Source organism: Pollicipes pollicipes, unplaced genomic scaffold (genome assembly GCF_011947565.3).
Source record: "Pollicipes pollicipes isolate AB1234 unplaced genomic scaffold, Ppol_2.1 Scaffold_6138;HRSCAF=7277_pilon_pilon_pilon, whole genome shotgun sequence".
Classification (NCBI taxonomy): domain Eukaryota; kingdom Metazoa; phylum Arthropoda; class Thecostraca; order Pollicipedomorpha; family Pollicipedidae; genus Pollicipes; species Pollicipes pollicipes.
Window position 1 is genome coordinate 4,657,521 of NW_023596818.1, and position 23,376 is coordinate 4,680,896.

At 49.2% G+C, this 23,376-nt stretch overlaps 1 protein-coding gene and 2 non-coding genes across 3 annotated transcripts; all 3 read right to left on the minus strand.

Annotated features, from left to right (window-relative positions):
- Nucleotides 1-2,958: 2,958 nt before the first annotated feature.
- TRNAP-CGG (transfer RNA proline (anticodon CGG)) lies at nucleotides 2,959-3,030 on the minus strand. The gene has a single exon. It is a non-coding gene; the product is annotated as a tRNA-Pro (tRNA).
- Nucleotides 3,031-12,764: 9,734 nt separating this feature from the next.
- LOC119106092 (serine protease 33-like) lies at nucleotides 12,765-14,542 on the minus strand. The gene is made up of 3 exons (XM_037229688.1): nucleotides 14,536-14,542; nucleotides 13,189-14,304; nucleotides 12,765-12,772 (listed from the first exon to the last, which is right to left on the minus strand). Exons 1-3 carry the CDS (start codon nucleotides 14,540-14,542, stop codon nucleotides 12,765-12,767), a joined length of 1,131 nt encoding a protein of 376 aa, XP_037085583.1.
- Nucleotides 14,543-22,211: 7,669 nt separating this feature from the next.
- Nucleotides 22,212-22,284, minus strand: TRNAP-CGG (transfer RNA proline (anticodon CGG)). Its single transcript has one exon. It is a non-coding gene; the product is annotated as a tRNA-Pro (tRNA).
- Between the last annotated feature and the right edge of the window lie 1,092 nt (nucleotides 22,285-23,376).

Sequence of the window (23,376 nt, forward strand, 5' to 3'; positions counted from 1 at the left end):
TTCAAATTCTGGCCTGTGCCATAACTTTCACTTCGTACGTTGGGCGGCCCAGAGCACACTGGCCACATTCACTATGGTCTCACAAGCTCGTGACGTCGAGCATGGGGAGTAACCAAGGAGTGCCCCGGCTTATGTCCGGCTTATGTACATGTTAAGCTAGCGATTCATTCAGCGATTTATTCAGCGACTGGTTCCGAATTCTCTGAAAAACATCTCTAGAGGAATTATGGCACGAGAACATCGGAAATACCTTTATGTGGCAATATCAAGTAACCTTAGAGGTCAAAAGCTGCGTCAAAGTACGGAGAACTCGATATTACCAGCAATTTATCGGCCGATTTGCAGGCTGCAAGCATCAACATATTCACAAGCGCAAGAGCACGTCCGTCGAAAGGCACTGACAACTCAAAGTCACCGTTCAAGCTCAACCGTGGGCTCAAAGGATGGCAAATTCCATATTACCCCAAAATTACCAGCCCATTTTTAACTTGCAAACATCAGAATATTGACCAACGAAAAAACTAGCGTCTGTCAAAAAGTCCTAAATTTTCAAGGTCATCCTTCAAGGCTAAACTTGGGCTAAATGGACGGGAAACTCAATATTACCCATAAATTACCGGCCGATTTTAAACTTGCCAATGTCAGAATATTCACCAAAAGAAGAATTAGCGTCCATCAAAAAGTTCCGACCTTTCAAGGCCGCCGTTTATGGTCAAACGTAGACTCAAAAGGCTGAAAACTCAATATCACCCCAAAATTACCGGCATATTTTAAACTACCCAATATCAGAATAATCACCACAGAAAGGACTACCGTCCTTAAAAAGTCCTGACTCCTAAAGGTCACACACGGACTCAAAGGACAGGCAGTCCATATCAACCAAAAACTACCGACCAATTTTAAACTTACAAACATTACAATATTCAGCATGAAAAACTAGCTTTTGTGAAAAGGTCCTGGCCTCTCAAGGTCACCGTTCAAGGTCAAACGCGAGCTCAAAAGACGAGAACCTCATATCACCCAAGGATCACTGGCCTATTTGAAAACTGCAAACGTTAAAACATTCAAAACTTCAAGAGCTAGAATATTTATTTAATCATCACACACACACAACATAACAACGTTTAACACAAAAGGAACAAGCGTCCGTCCAAAAGTCCTGACCTCTCAAGGCCATCCTTCAAGGTCAAACGTGGGGGAAAAAAGACGGAGGATTCAATATTACTCCAAAATCACCGGCCGATTTTAAACTTGCAAATATCAGAATATTCACCACAGAAAGAACTAGCGTCCGACAAAAAGTCTTGAATTCTCAACGTCACCCTTCAATGTCAAAAACGGGCTTAAAGGACGGTGAAATTCATGTGAGCCAGAAATTACCGCCCGATTTTAAACTTGCATATATCAGAATATATACCACAGAAAGGACCAGAGTCGGTCAAACTAGTCCTCGTTCGTTGAGCCCGCGTTTGCCCTTGAAGGTTGTCGTTGAGAGATCAGGATGCTTTGACGGACGTCTAATTCTTTCTGTGTTGAAAATTCTGATCTTAGGAAGCTCAAAATCGGGCGGGAATTTTTGGGTCACGTTGAATTCCCCGTCCTTTGATCCCACGTTCGACACTAAGAGGTGACCGTAAGAGATCAGAACTTTTGACGGACGCTAGTTGTTTCTGTGGTAAATATTCTGATGTTTGCAAGTTTAAAATCGACTGGCAGTTTTTGAATTATATGGAGTTCCCCGTCCTTTAAGCCCGTGTTTGACTTTGAACGATGACCGTGAGCTGTCATGACGCTTTGACGGACGCTGGATTTTGAGCTTGTGAATATCTTGGTGCTTGCAATGTTAAAATCGGCTGGAAATTTTCGGTGATATTGAGTTCCCCGTCCTTTGAATCCGCGTTTGATCTTGAAGGGTGACCTTGAGAAGTCAGGACTGCTGACGGACGCTATTTCTTTCTGTGCTGAATGTTCGCATGTCTGCAAGTTTACAATCGGCCGATACTTTTTGGTGATATTGAGCTCCCAGTCCTTTTAGCCCGCGTTTGACCTTGAAGGCTGACTTTGAGAGGTCAGGACTTTTTGACGGACGCCAGCTCTTGCACTTTTGAATATTTTGAAGCTTGCAACTTGCAAATCAGCCGTAATTTTCCGGTGACATCGAGTTCGCCGCCCTTTGACCAAGAATTTGACGTCGATGATCACATGATATTGCAAAATAAAGGTCATTTTTTGCGCCATAGTTCACATTGAGACCTTTCTTGAAAGAAATCGAAACTCATCGCTGAATAAATCGCTGAATAAATCGCCAGCTTCACGGACATATAGCTGTCTGCCCTGTGTCCTCCCAAAGAACAGGGCGACGTGACAGAGCAAGACACGCAAGGCAGGCAAAGCAGGATATGCAGCACATTAAGCCCAGAGCAGCACACTGGCCAGGTCGGGACCGACAACAGGGCAGAACGAAGAACAGGACAGGACATAACGGAACAGGAAAATGCTGAGCGTAGCGACGGACAGTACAAATAAAAGCACAAGACACAGTCCGGAATTGGAGAAAGAAGAATACGTTATGCTATTCGATTCATCAGGATTTGCGAGCTATCATTTGAAGCATGCAATGTCTTTCAGCACAGGGCAATCTTAATGGAATTTAAAAGCTAGGTGCGATCGCTTAAAAGTGCAATAAATTCAATGATGTGAGATCCAAAATTTGCTTCTCCAAAAATATTGCTGAAAGTCACAACAATGATTAATTTAAGTACACAACTGTCTCAAAATGACACGTATAGATTGGTTGCACACATGCATGCGAACTTACAACAATGACCTTTTGAATGTCTCAGTACGCCGCATGCGCTCATAAGATATCGAGCCTTGAAGTCGAAGAACGCATCGAATAGCGATCGTCTAAGTAAGTGGGAAGGACGGACCGCTAGGGACACCATTGATACAATAACTGGGCTCGTCCGGGATTTGAACCCGGGACCTCTCGCACCCGAAGCGAGAATCATACCCCTAAACCAACGAGCCGACAAAATAAGTTGCAACGTCCTGGTTGCGAGGCGTGCTGTTACTTTCACATCGCGAGTCGACAGCTCTGGACCCTCTGTCCACACCCAGTGTCGTCTCACGAGCTCAAAATGTAAGGCACTCGTTATTAGTGCGGACATCATGTGTAAACAGCTTGGTAAACCGAAAACCAGTGCAGAAAAAGGACTGAGCCAGGACAGGCCAGAAGAACCACCCTGGGATGTTGACCCAGGGTGGACCAACGTGCAGGGCGGAACGAAAAGGTGCGCAGGGCAGATAGCAAGGAAGGATATCGGGCAGATGACTCCGAGCGAATGGCAGAGATCCAAACACCGAGGACAGGATCGAGAGAGAAAAGGCAGTGGACGAAGGAGGCAAAAGACGGAAAGCAGATCAAAGATCCTTTCTGTCTTGCATGCCGTGCCACACAAATGCTGCGGCACGGTCACCCGGGATCGCTCTGGGAGTTACTCGCACACACTGCTGCTGGATTACGAGTCCAGCATCTTTCCCCCTAAACCACGGAGACGGCTTTGTTCCATGCCTTCTGTCCTGTCTTCTCCTCTGCGATAACCTACCCCTCGTGCTGCACTGCCACTTGCTAAGCCCTGAACTGCTGTCTTTTCTGTCTTTTCTGTCTTTGTCTGCCCCCTGTCTGTCTGTCTTTTCCTGCCCCCTTTGTTTAGTCCTCTGTCCTGTCCTGTCTTCTGTCCTCATCAGTCCTTTGTTCTAACCTTTATTGCGTCTTCTGTTGTACCCTGAGCGTAGGGAACAGCACCCAGCGTGAAGCGCGAAGTCAACTTAAAATATCGGTTCCTCTCCACAGAACGAGCCACTTTTCAATTAAGTTGTTGCCATGCATCACTAGGCGGTTAATATTACCCATGCACACCAACGTGATCACATTGGTACTGGCCAGGCTCCGCTGCTGGGCCTACGCTCCCGGCTGCAGTATGAAGCCATTACTTAACGTCATAAGATGTGAGACGATGATGGGTGTGGCCAGTCTTCTCAGAGCTGTACATCGCGCGAGGTGAAAGTAGCGGCACGAGCCAAAATTGGAACGTTTAAGCGACCGTTGACCGCTTGTTGGTCTAGGGGTATGATTCTCGCTTAGGGCGCGAGAGGTCCCGGGCTCAAACCATTGCCTTCAAAGGCTGTTACTCGCCATCTGCAGCAATGAAGATTGGCGCACATGAGTTCCTGGAGCGCGTTGCGCTGCGCTAATGCTTATGGTGAAGTCATGCAAATAGGACACTAGTTAAACCCACCAGCTGTAAGCACATTCAAGTGCGCGGGTGTGAGGAAATATGGGGATTCCAGAGAGAGAGGAGAGAGAGAGAGAGAGAGAGAGGGAGAGAGAGAGAGAGAGAGAGAGAGAGAGAGAGAGAGAGAAGAGAGAGAGAGAGAGGGAGAGAGAGAGAGAGAGGGAGAGAGAGGGAGAGAGAGAGAGAGAGAGGGAGAGAGAGAGAGAGAGAGGGGAGAGAGAGAGATTTTGTTGTTCATGCTTTGAGTATATATATATATATATATATATATATATATATATATATATATATATATATTTATATACACAAGGCATGAACAACAAATATGTTTTGAAAATTCAACTTAATTTTTTTTTGTCCAGCGAAAAGCAAGAATATTTTTGGGGGAGCCCCACCATGTCGCGTGGCCCCCCTTTGACAAAATCCTGGGTCCGCCCGTGCATGATCCCGTGGCCACCCCCTCTGGATCCGCCCCTGGGGCGATGTAACAGAGCAAGACGTGGTAGGAGAACAGCACGTAAAGCATAGAGCAGGACATCGGGCAGGACAGCATCGACGACAGGGCAGAACCTAGGACAGAATAGGATAAGACGGAACAGGATACAGGAAAGATACGTGGGGATTGGGCAGTGCGAAGAATATGACGGGACGAAACGCGGCATTAGAGAAAGAAGAAGACGTCATGCTATTTGATTGCTCAGCACCTGCGAGCTATTAATCAGGTGTTTAAAGCATGCAATGTCATTCATCACAAAACATTGATGATGCGATTCAAAAGCTAGGTTTTAAAGTGCAATCAATTCAATCATGTTAGATCCAAAATTTGCTTCTCCAAAAATATCGCTGAAAGCTACGCCACTGACTGATTCCAAAATAATTAAGTACGCAACTGTCTCAAAATGACACTTTGAGATTTGTTGCCCACATCACACAGCACGCACGCCTTCGAACATACCACAGTGCCTCTTTGAATATCCCAGTGCGTCGCATGTGCGTACTGGGACATTCAAAGACATATATACTGGGACATGGGTACCGAAGCTGAAAGTCGAAGCACTAACTGAATAGCGATCGTGTAAGTCGGTGGGGAGGGCGGAATACTAGGAGCAACGTCCATATCAATTACTGGGCTCGTCCGGGATTTCAAACCGGGGCCTCTCGCACCCGACACGAGAACTACACCACTAGGCCAACGGGCCGTCGACGTGTAAATAACGTGTTAGTTGTGTGCCGCGCTGTTACTTTAGTCAACAGCTCCGGACCCGCTGTCCGTACCCAGTAACGTCTCAAAATATCGTACTAAAAGGCACTGATTATTAGCGCTCATTTTGTGATAAAAGATTGGTAATCCGGAAACCGATGCAGAAAAAGACTGACCAGGCTACAAGGGCACGAGTGATAGCGCAGGCGGGACAACGTACAAGGCAAAGCAAAAAGGTGTGCGCGGCAGACGACAACGAAGGACTTGGGCAGGATCGAAGGAGAAGACAGTGGAAGAAGCAGGCAAAGGGCAGAGCGCAGATCAGAGCAAGATCCGTTTGGTCTTACATGCCAAGGCACACAAATGCTGCGGCACGGCCGCCCTTAGTCGCTCTGGGACTCACCCGTGCACATTGCTGCTGGATAACGAGTCCAGCATCATTCCCTAGACCACCTGGACGGTTTGGTTCCATGCCTACCTTCTGTCCTACGTTATTGCGTGCCATAACCTATCCCTCGTTCTGCACTGTCATTTGTCAAGCCCTGAACCCTCTGTCCTTTCCTGTCCGCCGTCATTTATTCCTCTGCCCCGTCCTGTCTTCTGTCCCACTCTGTCCTTTGTCCTACCCTATATTGTGTCCTCTGTGGTACCCTGGGCACGGGGAACAGCACACAACGTGAAGCGCGAGGTCAGCTTAACATGTCGGCTCTTCTCCAGGGAACAAGCCACTTTCTAATTAAGTTGTTTGCATGCATCACCAGGTGATTGATATGACCCATATACACCAACGTGATCACAATGGCACCGGCCAAGCCCCGCTGCTGGGCCTACGCTCCCCGGCGGCAGTATGAAGCCAATGTTTGACGTCATGAGATGGTGAGACGATGGTGGGTGTGGCCAGGCTGCTCGGAGCTGTACATCGCACGAGGTGAAAGTAGCGGCACGAGTCAGAATTGGAACGCTTAAATGTCTATTGTCGGCTCGTTGGTCTAGGGGTAAGATTCTCGCTTAGGGTGCGAGAGGTCCCGGGTTCAAATCCTGGACGAGCCCGGTTATTGCTTTCAGAGGCATCGACTCGCCATCCACATCAATAAAATTGGCGCACATGACCTTCTGGTGCACTTTGAGCTGCGCTAATGCATGTGTAAAGCCATTCAAATAGTACATTAGTTCGATATAGCAACTGTAAGCACGTCCAAGTACGCGGGTGTAAGTGAATATGGGACAGACCAGGGGCATAGACCTGCCACTGAACCTCGTGTTGTCCGGGCCGGCACAGTCTCGCGGAACGGCGGGCCTTTTGGACAGGTCGACAGGAGTTTCATATTCGAATCAGATGATTGAGTGCATCACTTCGTCTGCGACAGGCTTACTGTAATTTGGGTGCTTTGATTTGGGTGCGTTCAGCGCTGTGACGGGATTTCCTAGGCGGGTGATGAATTAATTTACAGCGGGCCCAGGATTGAAGGCAGGGGCGGCGCAATCAAATTTTGATAGGGTGGGGTGGGCGACGAGATCAAACAAAGCTAATCACGATATTTGAGTGAAATGAGTGACAAACCATGTGTTTCGTAAATGGCGTTCTCGCAGATGATCATTACTATGTAATTTATTCCTACGCCTTGCGCTTTGCCACCGGTTAGGGCGGCTCATCACAATTTCGAAGCTTCTTCTCAGCACAGAGCATCCAATCACCAAGAGTACTCGAACAGCCAGTGTCGTCCAACGTTGACTGCGAACTCACAACGTTAGACTGCGAGTTCACGTACCGGCAGGGTCACTACGCCCTGAGAGGAACAGCTTGCGCTGTCCACCCGTTACCGGAGCTGGGACCCGTGGGGGCGCCAGTACCCTACACCGGCCGAACCCGGTGCCCCTGCGGGGCGAATGCACTTGGCTGACACCTGACATGTAAACTACGAAATTTTAGGCTAAGTGTAGTCTAGTCCACACTGCATGCTATATAACCAACGTATCCGGGTTGCGGGTGCGAGGTAGGATATGCTAGCGTTATAGCTGAGACTGAACAGAGATGGTCGGAAACAGGTTACAGGAAAGGTATTGTTTGCTGCACTGCATTTGGTGGGCTCAAACGGCATATAGACACAACAACAAACGGCTTGCTGCTTGGCTATTCGGACCTTTTTCCATACCATTATATATATATATATATATATATATAACATCTTTTATTTGTAAGCCGTAAGTCGTACGTCAAATGAGTCAATGCAAGCAATGGGTTGAAACTGAGTCGATTAAAAAAAATGTGGCACGGCTTGAGTCGTGAGCTGAATCGGATCCCAAAATCTGCGAGTTAGTTCTGAGCAGACTCAAAAAATTTGAGTCGAACACAAGTCCGGTCAGTAGCGCGCCCACGGTTTGAGAGTGCCACACGCACCTCGCAGACGCATGGGCTATGCCTAATCAAGAGGGTTCTCAGGTAGATGCTGTTAGTGTTTGCGGTAAGCAAAAAGCTCAAAATAGCTCCACTGTGCGGTGTCGGTTTTGGATTTGCTCTCTTTGGGCTCTAGTTTTTTTAGACTCTTAGATGACAGGTTAGATGAGTTAAGCAAGATATTATTGGCCTTTTTAATCAGATGTGAACCCAGGGGCTCAGTAAAAACTGTAATGAATAATACTTTATTTAAGTAGCCCATGACTGCAAAGTATGTTGTGCCGCGCAGCAGAATACCACTGACCGACCCAGGAGCAGGAGTGTTGTTTCGTATCATCCAGCTGTCTCTCCCCCCCCCCCCCCCCCTCCTCCATCGGCACAAGTAATGAGTTTGTGTGTCTGGGAATGTTTTTTTGCGCCACTTTTATTTCTCCGACGATGAGAAAAGATTTCAAAACGTTGGAATGTACAATGGTCGACGGATATGGAATTTGGCGATCACAATCACATGATGCATAATGTGAGTAATTTTGGACGAACTATCTTTTGTCTTAACGATATGGCCGAATGGCAAGCCCTATCTTCCCGCTGCGTTTTCCCACCCCGACGTGTCGGCTGTCTCCACCCACCGCTGTGCAGAGCGGCCCTGACACTGCCAGGCTAGCGGGCCGGCCACCGGGACCCGGACCGGGACCGGGGCCGCACGTCTCCCTCCGCCTCTGCGCGGGCCGGGGAACCATCTCAGGCTGCCTGGCGCCGGTGTGGGGATGCCGTCCTGAGAGCGGTGATGGTGCTCATTCCTCATGGGGTAGCTGAAATACAAGGTTGTTGAGAAGGACGCTTTAAATGACGTTGGAAAAGGAGCGACGCATGCTGATAGTACTCTTAGCACGGTTTGTGTCATCATTTGCTTTCCGAGCTCGACGTGTGATTCACTAATTTCCATGCGCGCGGTGGTCTGCCTGTGTGTTCGCATTACTTTATAAAAAAAACAGCGCAGACGGCTACACGGATCGCCGTAAAATATGCGCCTACCTTCGTGACGATCCAAGGCACATATTCACGCCAGTCTTATGCCGGGGTCGGTCATGGCGCGAGCGAGAGACGGGCCTGTGTTTATACTAAGCAGAGAGACACTTCGCGTACGTGGGGGAGACGAGATGTGCAAATAGCAAGTCATCAAAGATGTGTCTCAAACTAAACCGACAATGCAATAGCATCGTAACACGCAGAAGAGCGTCAAAATATATACGGGCACTTAGATATATATATATATATATATATATATATATATATATGTGTGTATATATATATATATATATATAAATTCATTTCTTTTCTCTTTTTCTCTTTGCTTTCTCTTTTCCTCGCCACGTTCTATCTGTCGACAGCACGTTCGTCGACACCAATTACGACTGAGCATGCTCCTTACGTCACGTAACCACAGAGCCACGTGGTTTGTGACGACACCAGCGGGCTGACGCTGCTGCCACGATTTTTTGTCAGTCTGTCAGCATGGAGAGAAAATGCTGCCAGGTTATATAAATCACTCTGACAAGGAAGCGCGAGTTTGACGTGGTAGCTCTTGCGTTTGCGAGTACGTTAGGTGGGTTGGGGGCTCTTGTCTATAATTTTGGGGGCATGGAACGTAAAAGAGAAAAGAAGAGTATTGAGCTGCCAAGAGTAGCTATGAGAAGGTGAGGGACAGTGATAGGTGTGGCATGTGGTTGCATTCCGAAGTAAATTAATAGCGTCAGAGTACTGGTAAAAGATGGAGAACAGGAGCGAAACACCTTTCGTCTCGAACAAGAGCCTTGTCAATATAGGTGGGAGTTCAGTGAAAGAATAGGCTTCATGCCAGCACAGGTAGCAGTGACGAATCGATAGACCTTTCTTCCACAAAAAAGTGAGCAAACGCTCGAAAAGAGATGGTAAGAAATTGAAATGAGAGGGGAATGGGAAGGAGCACAAAACTTCCGGGTGGAACAGCTGGCAATAGTGCAGCGGAGGCACGCTTCCATGTAGCACTTTAGAGGGAGTATGGCATGATCGGCAGTAAATCAGAGTTAGTGATCTGAAGGAGTTAAAAGGTAAAGGCAACAAGAAAGGTAAAGTCACAAACTTTCCCGTCAGCCTACACATCAAACGCTGCGCCGGCACGCAAGACAGCACACATTCCAGCTGACAATCGTGTTCAATCGACAGATCGAGCAGGGCCCCTTTGAGCACTTTCTTCGCACAAGTTTTTAAACCAATCGTTCGGGTCCGGGCGATGGACGAATCGGAATCTGAAACATTGAATGTGAGTAAGGCGGACTCACTTGCCCCTAGAAGGCTCATTTTTAGGGGGGGATAGAAAGCAATTCAGTTGCAAGAAACAGTTGCGTTGTGATCAGCACACAAAATACTTTCTGCGTCAACAGTTCTAGTCAAAGTGGTTATAATATTCGGCGGATACGTTTCTGAAGCGGCGGTGTAAAGTAAGTGAACACTGTTCTTGCTCTAGAGGCCTCATTTTTCAATGTGACGTAGAAGTTTTTGCTGAAGCGTGGCCAGCGCATCTAGTGCCTTCTATGGGTGTGTTTTTAGCTACGTCGTAGGATTTCGCGGTCAGTGACCTGGAACTGTGGAGACCTTGTAAGTCAGATTTTTCAGTGCGACGGTATACGGTGTATACATTGCGATCGGTGCAATGAGTGCTATCTGTTTGCAAGTTATTATACCAACAATGTTTCCCCGGTAATCAACTAATCCAAACAAGACAAAATTGAATGTAAATGCGTTGGGGACCTTTGGGTCTAGAAAACTGATCTTTCCATGTCACGCCAAAGCTTTTGCTGCAGCGTGATCAGTGTATCGAGTGCCCCCACATACATAGTTTTAGCTAAATTATATGGATCCGGTCAATAGACAAATTTGAATCTGAGATTTGAATATGAGTACGGCGAACGTTTTCACATCCAAACCTCGGAAAACTCACACGTCGAACGAACAATTTCGCCTCTAGATGGTTCATTCTTCAGTGCGACACCAAACGGTTTGCTGTAGCGTGATCAACGATTTGAACACTCCCTGTGTGGAGGTTTTACCTAAATTGTAGTGGTCCAGGCTGAGCGGAATCGTAGTGTCCGACTCAATGACCTTGAACTTTGGTTGCCTCTGGAAAGTTTTCAATATGATCGGAAATGACTGGCACGCCATTATCTGCTCAGTAACTCCTGCCTGTGTGCGAAATTTGGGCGAAATTGAAGAGGCCCGGGCTCGAAGGTAAATCTGAATGTGAATATGAATACGAAACCGTCTTGACAGCCGCCCATAATACAACGGGTACCAGTCGCATCAAAAAAGGTTAGAAGCTTGATGACACAAGAACGAAGCTCCATACTTCGGTTGTGTGGTGGGTTGCACAACCGGTACATAGTCCTGGTACATTTCCTCATTGCTATTAATTCTCAATTCCTGCTTCTCTTCATTCAGCTATTTTGTATAGATGCTACACGAGTGCAGCATCTATACAAAATAAGTAAGATACAAATAAATGTAAATCGTACAAATAATATATATATATATATATATATATATAACACACAAATGATATAATAATAATACACAAATGATATACAAATAAATGTAAATCTATGCAAAATAAATGTAAATCGCGGTTTGCGACGGGTGGGTTTAGAAGGCTGGCAAGCACCCACGGCAAAGCCACACGCTCACTGGATGGGGGCAGAGGCGCTCAATTGATACGCCAGAACAGGTTCTTCAAGGTACTTATTCTCTGTTATTTTCCACAGCGCATTAGCACTAGACTAATGAGAGTTTCAAGAAAGTTGGTGACCACATTTACTTATTTGCGTTGATGATTGCAAAAATCAGGTGAACAAAGTTTATTATTACTAAAATGAGCGCACATGCTAACTTTTTACATTATTTTGTAGGCATGTTCGCGACATTTGGTGTACGTCTAACCCATACCTGCACCCTCCACCCGCGACGGTGCGTTTTCAAATCTGTCCAGCCAACTGCGCCGCTCATTTCCTAGGTGTGGGTATCCATAGGTGAACCCAACCATTGAAGCCCACGAGAAGCCTGGAGTGTATTTTATCAGCTTAATACGGATCAACAGCATTCGCGATTTCAAGATATCATTCGACTCCATCTGAATCGATTCCGAAATTTGTCCAGCTACCATCGCAAACCTGAGTCGTCTCACATTGCTGTCGCGGTGTACAAAGGCAGGTTCGCGATCAAACCCATGCGCTGTGAGGAGGAATCGGAATAGGATTTAATTCCGTCCACACAGAAGTCGGAATCAACTCCGTCCACATAGGAATCGGAATCAACTCCGTCCACACAGGAAGTCAAACGTGAAATTTCGAGTCAAACGTCAAAGCGCGGGTCAGCTCCCACGCAACTAAAACAAAACAATTGTGCTGCCAGCAGGGTGTCTTGGCTGTTGCCATTTCAAACTGCGGTTGACGGAGCTCAGCCCATGGAACACACTAAACGAGAAATATCCCGAAAACAGTGGAGACGAAGGATTGCACTGCTGAGCGACACACACAACTAAAATAGCATTTACGAGACCGATGTGATGACAGACTTAATCCAGTCCATCGATGGTCCAAGCGCGATATTAATTTTCGGAAACTCGTCAATGCCACAACCGATTCCACCAAGAGCCAGCCCCACCGCGTACCATTTATCAATGCCGCCTTCTCTGACAACGTCCATAAAGGGAGAGCCCTGATCGCCAGCGTTGACGGCACACGTGAAATCTGTTGTTGGTTCAAGAAGCTTTATGCAAAACGTACCTGTTCCAAAAAACTGTGAAATTTCCTCTGATGCACTTTTAGTGTAATTGGCTCTACAGCCCTGCAAATCAACAACTCTCACTCTTGCCCACTTCAGCCACAAGAGCGCGATATTGTCGCCAAAATTGGGCGCACCCCAGCCCGCAAAGATGAGGTCCTTGTCCGTTGGCACAGTCGATGTGGGGAGCGCGTCTGGTAGACATATAGGGCTTACAGTGCTAGAAAATGTAATTTTTAACGCGGTTTTCATCAGCGCAATGTCCTGAGACCTGGCGCGATTCCGCGGTGCAAACTCGGGATGCCGCACAACCTCCACAATGTCCAGTTCGAACGAGGGTGCGCTGGGATTGTCGTCGGATGTATCCTGTAAGTCGAGGTCACCGAACCGCACCGTTATCCCGCTCTCGGCCTGAACGCAGGTCGCCCCCGTCAACACCCACCGGTCGGAGATCACGGCGCCTCCGCAATAAAAGTCACCTCGGACGCCGCTGCTCTTATCGCTGATGGCCACCATCCAGGGGAAGTTGGCGGCGTTCTTGGCGAACGCAGCACCCAGCTGCGGCGGCGAGAAGCTGGTCCGTCCGCAGCCTGCGCTGCGCGCGGCCTGTCCGGGACAGCAGAACAGCGGCGTGAAAGCTGCGTCCAGCCCGCAGAGAGGCCGGCCCAACAGATCTGACCGATTCCCGCCGCCCGCCGGCAGCAAGTCGGGACAGTCTCGCAGCGGGAGGCAGAAGCCGGCCGTGCCGTCCGGGGTGAAGCAAAGCCGGCCCAGGTCGCCCTCAGGCCGACCGGGGACCTCTGGAGTTGTGGTCACAGCCGTGCTCGGGACCGCGTCCTCTTCCTGGTCCAGCTGGAGGCGGCGCAGCAGCCAGCCCACGTATGCTGACAGCTTGGTGTAGAGGCCGGGTCGTCGGCCGCAGCCCAGCGGATCGCCAGACGACACGACGCCGTACGCCACGAAACGACCACTGTCGGCATCGCCACAGACCAGCGGGCCGCCCGAGTCGCCCTCGCAGCTGTCGACGCCGCCGCCCGTCGGACCCGAGCAGAACATGGCGCCGGGTAGGAAGCGGTCTTGGTAAACCTCGGGCGCGCCGCAGAAGACGTCCGACACCAACGGCACTGAGACGCCGCGCAGCACCTCCGAGATCGGCGCGCCGTCTGAGGTACGCCCCCAGCCGGATACCTCGCACGGCAGGAACGTCTCGTACTCGGCGTCGGCTGCCGGCAGGCAGGCCGGCTGCACGTAGCGGCCGAACTCAATGCCGGGTCCGACGCGGCGACGCAGCCGCACAAGGGCCACGTCGTGACGCAGGCCTCGCTCCGTGCCGAACCGGTTGTGCACTTGGTAGCTGGCGACGGCGAACTCTTGCTCGTAAAGCTCGCGGCTGTCAATCCGAAGATCCCCGACGCGCACCAGCAGCCGATGGGGGACGACCTCAACCACGCAGTGGGCGGCTGTCACCACGTGTTCGTGCGAAATGATGATGCCGCCGCAGTGATGAATGTAGCCCCGGGCATTGGCATCATATACGACCAGCCGCGCCTGCCACGGGTACTGGCCGTAGAAGGCGGTGGTGTTACCCGACCCGACTATAAACAGTCGGACGGCTTCGTCCGGTCTCACCAGGCGGCGGCCACAGTCCGTCGGCAGCAGGTCCGGCCGGTCGCTGTCGGCTGTGCGTACCGCGTCCGCCGGCCACGTCGACAGAGTTAGCAGGAGTACCGCCCCGAGCGGCGCGCGTGCTCCGACACTCATTGCTGGGTGGAAACAAGCAAGCTTCTCCGCGGCCCGACTGCCGCTTCTGCCGCTTTCCAACTGACCAGACATTATCTCGTGAGTCACGGACTGGGGCCAGCAAATTCCACCATCCCAGGCTTATCCGTGTAATCCGCTTTCGAGTCGGCGCTCCCGCGACATTGGAAAGACATGGCTGAAAAAACTAAGGCTTATGGTACGTCAACAATCGGTGTTCTATTCCCGGTAAACGTCCAAGGAGAGACGACGGCATAGGCTGCGATGAAGATCATGACTGGACTTGACATCAGGCGTGACGGCATGAGGAGATGCGTGTTATGTGATATTGGCAGGGACCAGTTCGCACCGCCCAGAACGCAGGGTTATACACGGCGGCACGGAGGGGCTCCCAGAGTTGATATCCATCGGGCGCTTGCCAATGTAAGTCGCCGGTTGCGTCGGCCCCTGCCAGTTTAAGCGCAACACGGGATTCAGGACGGGCTAATTTCGCTCATCGCACCTGGCCCCGTTTTCGTCCCGTTTAAATATTATCACCAACTAAGCGGTGGAGGTGGGATACCGCGGTTAAGGGCGCACGGCCATGTGCGGGGAGACAGCCGTTTATGGCGCCTGACCGGACATACGGTCACGCCAGTACCACAGTCACTCGCAAAGCTGCGTCTCCGGTGTTTAAATAGCGAAACATTCTTAAACATTCTGTCGATTCCTAAGCTACTTGCTGCGGAGCCAACACAAACTTCCTTAAACAAATTTCCCATTTCAAAGCAATGAAAACCTGCAGCATCGTGAAAAACCAAGCATGGGGTGTAATTCAAGGAAAAACAATTTTGTAATTCGCGTCCATGCGATCCATCAGAAGAGGTGTCTATACTATACTATACTATAGTCCCTCTATACTATAGTCCCTCCTGATAACACAGCCCGTTAGAGCACCTGCCTTCAGATTCTCAGACCTCGGGCAGGGTGGGTTCGTGTCGCTTTAGGCACTCTCTATTTGCTCTCGACTGGAGTAGCCTGTGGCCAGTGGCAGCGGCCGTGTTAGCGGTCTGGTAACGTCAGAGAGCATGGTGAGCTGTGCCGAACATTGCGGCTCACGAATCTTTAGCCGCTAAGTTCTGCTGTTGGCTGTAATTCTACCATTGCGCCAGGTCTCACGAAACAAGCGCTGCTTACCGCGGGTACCCAGCCCAGAAAGACATGCAATCCAAAGATTTGGACTTCATTAAAAAAAAACTCATGACTGTGTCAACCATAATGCATTACAATGCCACGTACCCGGGGCTGTTTGGTGTGTGCGTAGAATATCGAGACGCGCTGAGAAGCATGACACGTTATAATGAGGTTAGATGCGCCGCTCTGAAGCACGCCACGCATGTTGAAACTTAAAATCGCTCGTGCCGAAGCCAAAATCGCCAAACTCAACGGTTGAGCGGCCGTCTTAGAGACGCACCATGAGAGCACCGTGTGACGTGCAGCTCCAGAAGCTGCCGACCGTGGCAGAGGGGCAGGGCAGTCCTGCAGCCGGGATCGGCGCGTCGAACGCGACGATCTGCTGGAGACAGCGCTGAAGCACGGCGGAGCGCTCCACCGCCGCCGCAGCGCTCTGCGGTCGCGAGCCGGTGGAGGAGGACGCGGCGCGCGGCTGTGCTTGCGGTTGGCTGCTACCTGCTGTCGCTGCGAACGCTCAAGGTGATCCATATCTCTGCAGACATTCGTCAGAGGTATTATGGCAAGCCGGGCGTCGTCGGGAATTACACCACAATTAGTTTCTCCCGCTAATCCTCTGATGAGGGAGGTATGGCGTGGCCCAGTGGTTTGTGAGGTCAGTGACCTCGGCATGGTTGGGGTGGGGCCCTTCCGTCCTTTCGTATTGCGCCAAGCCTCATGCTGGCTGCCGTTTGCATCGCATTGACTTTCGTTATGCATCTTGCATTATCCGACCTTCTCATCCTCTTCTTCTATTTATTCTGAATCCTCGCGGCGTCCCACTTGTCAGGGGCAGGCTGCATGCATCAGCCACGAGTGGACAGAGAGGCCCCCTGTAGAGGGACCCTGACCGGGCGTCCAGCGCACACCGTGCAGAGAGGTCCCTTGCGCAGGCTAAGGTTCGGCAGTTGGCCTCCAGGCGCACGTAGTCGTGCCCCATCATTATCCATTCTCCTTCATCCCATAGCCCTGCAATGATCGTGTCTGGTCAAAAGGGCTTAAATCCACAGCTAACCAAATTGTCATTTGATCAGACACCGTCGAACCAGTCATTTGCCATGCCATTTTGGCAGGGCCTTCCCTGAGATAGAGCAATTACCCTTGCTGCAGCTTTCTACCAAGCAGACCTTCCTATTGCTCGTCGTTTCTATAGCTTGCACCACACTTCGCACTAATCACACCTCGACATCTATATTTTATCGTTCTCTATGCGCTCCCCTGCTACGGAGAAGCGAGGCAAGAAGAACGAGGCCATGAACACACTGTGATTCTGATTTTGTCATAAAAATTAACAGCCCGTTGGCCACTGATGAGTACGTCGACGATGATTCCAGCGCATTGACTACACCTACCACTGACCACGGCATGAACGCTGAAATCGCGTCTAGCTCCGCCACTACTCCTCCCACCGAAACTTGAGTGTCAGTGGATTCTGACTCCGGATCTGCCCTGCTAAACGTCCACCACGAACCCCCGCCGGCCCTCGCTTAACTCTGGCAAAGACCCCTGGCTCCACCACAAACCACCACCGACCTTCACTTAACTCTGGCAAAGACCCCTGGCTCCACCACGAACCCCCGCCGGGCCTCGCTTAACTCTGGCAAAGACCCCTGGCTCCACCACAAACCCCCGCCGACCCTCGCTTAACTCCGGCAAAGACCCCTGGCTCCATCGGACAGGCAACTCATTCTAGCCATGACCGTTGCATGTCTTGGATTGACGCCTGACTAAACCAGGACCCTGAAACTTGCCTTGATCCACTCGGCTCATTTTTGGCTATGAAACAAGGGATGAGAACGTTTCCTTCCGGAAAGCCAATATTTTCCGGTCGAACAAACTAACTCAGGCTATTCGCGGCGTGTCTGATCTGGGCATTGAAAGCCCGGTAAATGGCTCTCATCCTTAAAACAAAAACTCTCCTCAGACAAAGGCCATCTTCAGAACTACCGAATTCTGCAGAAAAATGTTGGTGTCTCGCTCCATCCCGCGCAGAACACTACCAAGGGGATAATCTTCCCTCCTCAAATGCAAGTTATGGCCGGGGCAAAATTATTGATGGGCTTCGCGCAAAGACGGTTTGTTACGTCCTCGTCTGACAACCTTCGGAGGTGGCCAAAGTGGTGACACCAGTCTGCTCGTCCTCACTTCCCAAACAAATCCACTGCCGGAAGCTCTCCTTGCTGGCCATCCTCGCTTCTCTGCCCGATTTTTCATTCCGAACCCAATCCGCTCCTGCGAGTGGCAACGGCTCGGTCATGGGAGCTAAATATGCAGAGAGTGCTCGCTGTCAGAAGTGTGTATACTGTGCATAATGTATACAAGAGCTGTGCAACCTTGGGTATCTATAGATGTGCAACGCACTATTTCCAACCAAAGAAAAAACGGTGTAGTGGTCACCTAGACCCGGTTAGGGCTTCACACTTTTCATTTGGATGGTATATGAATTTGATCTAAGTTGGCCTCAGATAACCTCTAGATCACCCTAAAATTGTGCTTTTGTGTCTGGAATAGTTTGTTCCACAGCTACACCCTGTACAGTAACGTGGTCAAAAGCACATTGTGAAGAAAGCAAAAAAGCATCGTTCTTTTGGGCTAATGGTAGATCAATTTTGAACGGTGACCTGATCTGAACTGGTCCTTGTAGGGGAAAAAATGGTCGCAATGGACACCCCACAGTCTTAACACTTACTTATGTGCCCTCAAGATCCGTCTTGACGTGTTAACATGTGTTTTAACCGCATCTACCAGAACGACCTTTTTTTCTTCGTGGCCTCTGGTGACCACACGTTTGACCTAGGTTAAAGAACGCAGTGTGCACCCTTCATGATTTGACGAGACCTTCACAACGGCATAATTTGCTTTTCTTACACGACGTCTGGAAATTGGAGATTCAAGGGGAAGTGAACTTCCTTCTTCCCCCCTCCCTTCCTCCCCCCCCCCCCCATCCCGCCCGGGCCCGGTTGTCTGAGACCCCGGCCGGGCGCACGCTAAAACTCATCGGCAAATTTTGAATGTATGTGAACTATTAATTTTCTCAAGTTCATGTTCGTGACCGTATCTCATCGAGAGGGCGAGCATAATATCATGCTCATGGGAAACATAACAGCATGCTCATCATTTATTCGACGTTCTGTTAATGACAAACTTGCACACGTTCTGCAAAGTTAAAGATAACTGGTGCGAAGACGCACGTGATCCTAGTTTTACCTGTGTGTGACAAGTTAAGTTTCCCAAATATCAGGACTAGGCTGAATGGTGAAATACTGACAAAACTTCCCGAAATAAATGCACCCATAAATGTGTTTCTGCACAACTTCAGTACATTCTCTCGAAACAGAGGAGTGAAGCAAAACAAAAAGTGCGGCTGGAGACCCATGAACCGAATCGGAAACATCACTCTCTGGTCGTGAATGTGACAGCATAAACATACCTCATCAATTACCTGCCTTCATGCTTTCCCAAAGGCCTGAATATATTTCTTTTCCTAATAATACGCTCACCATCTCACCAAAACATCATAAATGCCCGCAACCTACCAGAGTAACGCATTCACCTGCTATTTTATGAGATTTTTCGCCATAAGGCTATGCCCAGCACATCACATGGCCAGGTCGGTACGTAGACAAGTAAATATACACGCACTGTCTTTTTTTGAACGATTATTTTACCTTTGCATAATTCATGCAAAATTGGTTTGCCAGCGTAGCATTTATCACTATCATGTGACGTCCAAAGAAAGCAATTTTGTGGTGACACGTAAAAATTTTCAACTCATACACCCCTCAGTTTTGCAAAATTTCAGCAAGAGTGAATTGCCCATTGGTAGCCCCAAATCAACAAAGGGGGAGGCAAGTTAACATTGCAGAGGCCAGGTTCCTCACACGGGAGCAAGTAACACCTCAGCCTATAATCTTTGCTAATGTGTAGCAGCTAAGTGGCTTGGTACCTACGCACCTAGGTATCTACTCACTTATCCAGGGATGAAGGAAATTGATGAAAGGACGTCATTGATTGTTTGTTGCGAATCACATGCAGTCTAAGCCAATCGCCCCAGCTTTCTTTCCGCGCGTGCACGCAACAATCACAACCCTTGATCACAACAAAGACGGGGACGACATTCGAACCTGGGCGATAGAAACGCCAGCCGATCCAAAGCCGCTAATGAAATGCGGGACACCGTAAGGCCGTAACCGGTGCAGTTGGGTACAATTGTACCATGAACGGCAGCCAAACGGCACCCGTCGGCGTGACGTCAGGGGACGGTAGAAGTGCGCTTTCTGAAGATGAATCTTCAGTTTGCCTGGTTTGCAGGCCCATAGCGTTATTCCAAGATCTACTGGTCGTGCCCCGCAATCTTCAGCTCGTGGCTTGAGGGCCATAGAGGTCTAGTCAAGAGATACAGTGAGAACCAAGATCCAGGGCCTTGTTTTGTCGAAAGAACCGGTGGGAACAAGGATCCAGAGTCTTGTGTTGTCGAAATAACCAGTGGAAACCAGGATCCGGAATCTCGTTTTGTAGAAAGAACCAGTGGGATCCAGGAACCAATGTTAGGAACCAGGCACATGTCTGGTTCTGACTCATTCCTTTCTCCACATCGGTTTTCGGCTTGTCAATTTGTTGTCACAAAAGCACGGTGCTAATAACCAGTGCACTGTGCTATTAACTTTTGAACATCAGAATATTCATCACAAGGAGCACTAATGTCCGTCAAACAGTCATGACCCCCCAAGGTCACCATTCAAAGTCCACGTGGATTCGAAGTGCGGAGAACTCAATATCACCCCAAAATCACCGGCTGATTTAAAACTACCCAGGACCAGAATAATCACCACAGAAAAAAACGGCGTCCGTCAAAAGGTCTTGACCCATCAAGGTCACCCTTCAACATCAGTTATGGGCTCAAAGGACGGGGAACTCTTCGTCACCAAAAAAATTACTGGCCGATTTGAAATTTGTAAGCATCAAAACATTTACAAGCGCAAGTGCTAGCGTCTGTCAAAATGTCCTGAGCGTTCAAAGTGACCGTTCAGCATCAAACGCGGGCTCAAAGGACGAAAAACTCAATATCTTGAAGAAAGTCCCGGTCCATTTTAAACTTGTAAAAGTCAAAATATTTACCACAGAAAGACCTAGCGTCCGTCAAAAAGTCCTGATTTCTTAAGGTAGATCTTCAAAGTCAAACGCGGGCTTAAAGGACCGGGAAATGCATACAGCCGAAAAAATTACCGGCCGATTTTAACTTTCCAAACACCAAAATGCACACTACAGGAATAACTACAGTTCGTCAAACTTGTCCCCGTTTGTTGAGCCCGCGTTTGACCTTGAAAAATGACCTTGAGAGGTCAGGACTTTATAACAGACGTTAGTTCTCTCTCTGGTGAATATTCTGACTACTTGCAAGTTTAAAATTAGCCGGTTATTTTTGGATGATATTTGCTTCCCTGTTCTTTGAGGCAGCGTTTGACCTTGAAGGGTGACAATGAGAGGTCAGGACTTTGTAACGGACGCCTGGTTCTTTCTGAAGTGAATATTCTGATATTTGCAAGTTTAAGATCGGCCGGCAATTTTTGGTTGATATGGAGTTCCTCCGTCTCTTGAGCCTCGCGTTTGACCTTGAACGGTGACTTTTAGAGGCTCAGGAATTTTTGACGGACGCTAGCTCTTGCACATTGTGAATATTTTGATGTCTGTAGCTTGCAAATCGGCCGGTCATTTTCTGGTGATTTTGAGTTCCCTGTCCTTTGGCCCGGCTTTTGGCCACGAAGATCTCATGATATTGCAAAATAAAGGTCATTTCCGTGCTGTAGTTCACCTTGAGATCTTTTTAAAAGAAATCGGAACTCGTTGCTGAATAAATCGCCTGAATTAATCGCGAAATTCATGGACATACAGTTGTCTGCCCTGTGTCCTCCCAAAGAATAGGGAGACGTGACAGAGCAAGGCAGGCAAAGCAGGACATGCAGCACATCTAGCCCAGAGCAGCACACCGGCCAGGGCGGGACCGACAACAAGGCAGAACGAAGGACCAGGACAGGACATAACGGAACAGGAAATAGCAGAGCGGAGCGACCGACAGTACAAATAAACGTACAAGACGCAGTTCGGGATTGGAGAAGAAGAACACGTCATGCTATTCGACTCATCAGGATTTGCGAGCTATCATTTGAAGCGTGCAATGTCTTTCAGCACAAGACAATGTTAATGGAATTCAAAAGCTAGGTGCGATCGCCTAAAAGTGCAATCAATTCAATAATGTTAGATCCAAAATTTGCTTCTTCAAAAATATTGCTGAAAGTCACAATAATGATTATTTCCAACGAATTAAGTACACAACGGTCTCAAAATGACAACATTTGATTGGTTGCACACATGCATTCAAACTTACCAGAATGACCTTTGAATGTCCCAGTACGCCGCATGCGCCCATAGGATATCGAACCTTGAAGTCGAAGAACGCATTGAATAGCGATCGTCTAAGTAAGTGGGGGGGGGGGGGGGGGGACGGACTGCTAGGGACACCATTGATACAATAACTGGGCTCGTCCGGGATTTGAACCCGGGACCTCTCGCACCCGAAGCGAGAATCATACCCCTAGAACCAACGAGCCGAGAAAATACATTGTAACGTTCTGGTTGCGAGCCGTGCTATCACCTTCACATCGCGAGTCGACAACTCCGGACCCACTTTCCGCACCCACTACCGTCTCACGAGCTCATAATGTAAGGCACAGGTAAGTACCGCGGGCATTTTGTGTTAAACAACTTGGCAAACCGAAACCAGTACAGAAAATGACTGAGACAGGGCAGGTCAGAAGAACCACCCTGGAGTGGTAGCTCAGGGGAACCAACGCACAGGGCAGAACGAAAAGGTGTGCACGGCAGATAACAAGGAAGGACATCGGGCAGATGATTCCGAGCAAAGGGCAGAGATCCAAGGGCTGAGGACAGGATCGAGAGAGAAAGGCAGCGGACGAAGGAGGCAAAACCGAAAGCAGATCAAGATCCGTTTGTCTTGCATGCCGTGCCACACAAATGCTGCGGCACGGTCGCCCCGATCTCTCTGGGACTCACTCGTACACACTGCTGCGAGATTACGAGTCCACATGGGTGTAGGAACAGGAAGGGCCAGGGGGCCATGCCCCCCCCCCCACACACAACCTTTTAAGTGGGGGGGGCAGCAATGTTTACTGCCCCCCCCCCACTTTTCAGATTAAGGTTGCATTTGGTTTAATTTGCAGCACATTTAACATTCATGCCGATTTACCTAGTTAACCGGCCATCTCTCTTAAGATGCGTTATCTTTTTCGTTGCTCATTGGCCATCGCTTAGTGTTACAACCACAAGGCCGACACCGCACGGCCTGGAGACTGCAACGTCGGGCGTCGAGGCTGTAGTTGCTAAGACTTGCAAGCGCGCGTGTTCAAGACCATATTGCGTAGTTTTCTAACCAGTAATTAGTTCTGACGGGATTTTGAGCTTTTTAAAAACGAACAGGGGTTAGCCATGTTAATACAAATTAGGAATCCCATTTCATTTGCAATCTACGATCAGAAAGAACTTAACATCTCTGGAGAACACAGAAAAACACGGAGCTGGAGTCTATGTGACAATTATTGGACTACCTGCGGATATCAGGGAGATTGTTGCGTCAATGCAGGTTCCTGTGCTGATCCGGGGCTAATTGTACGGGTCAAAAGGCC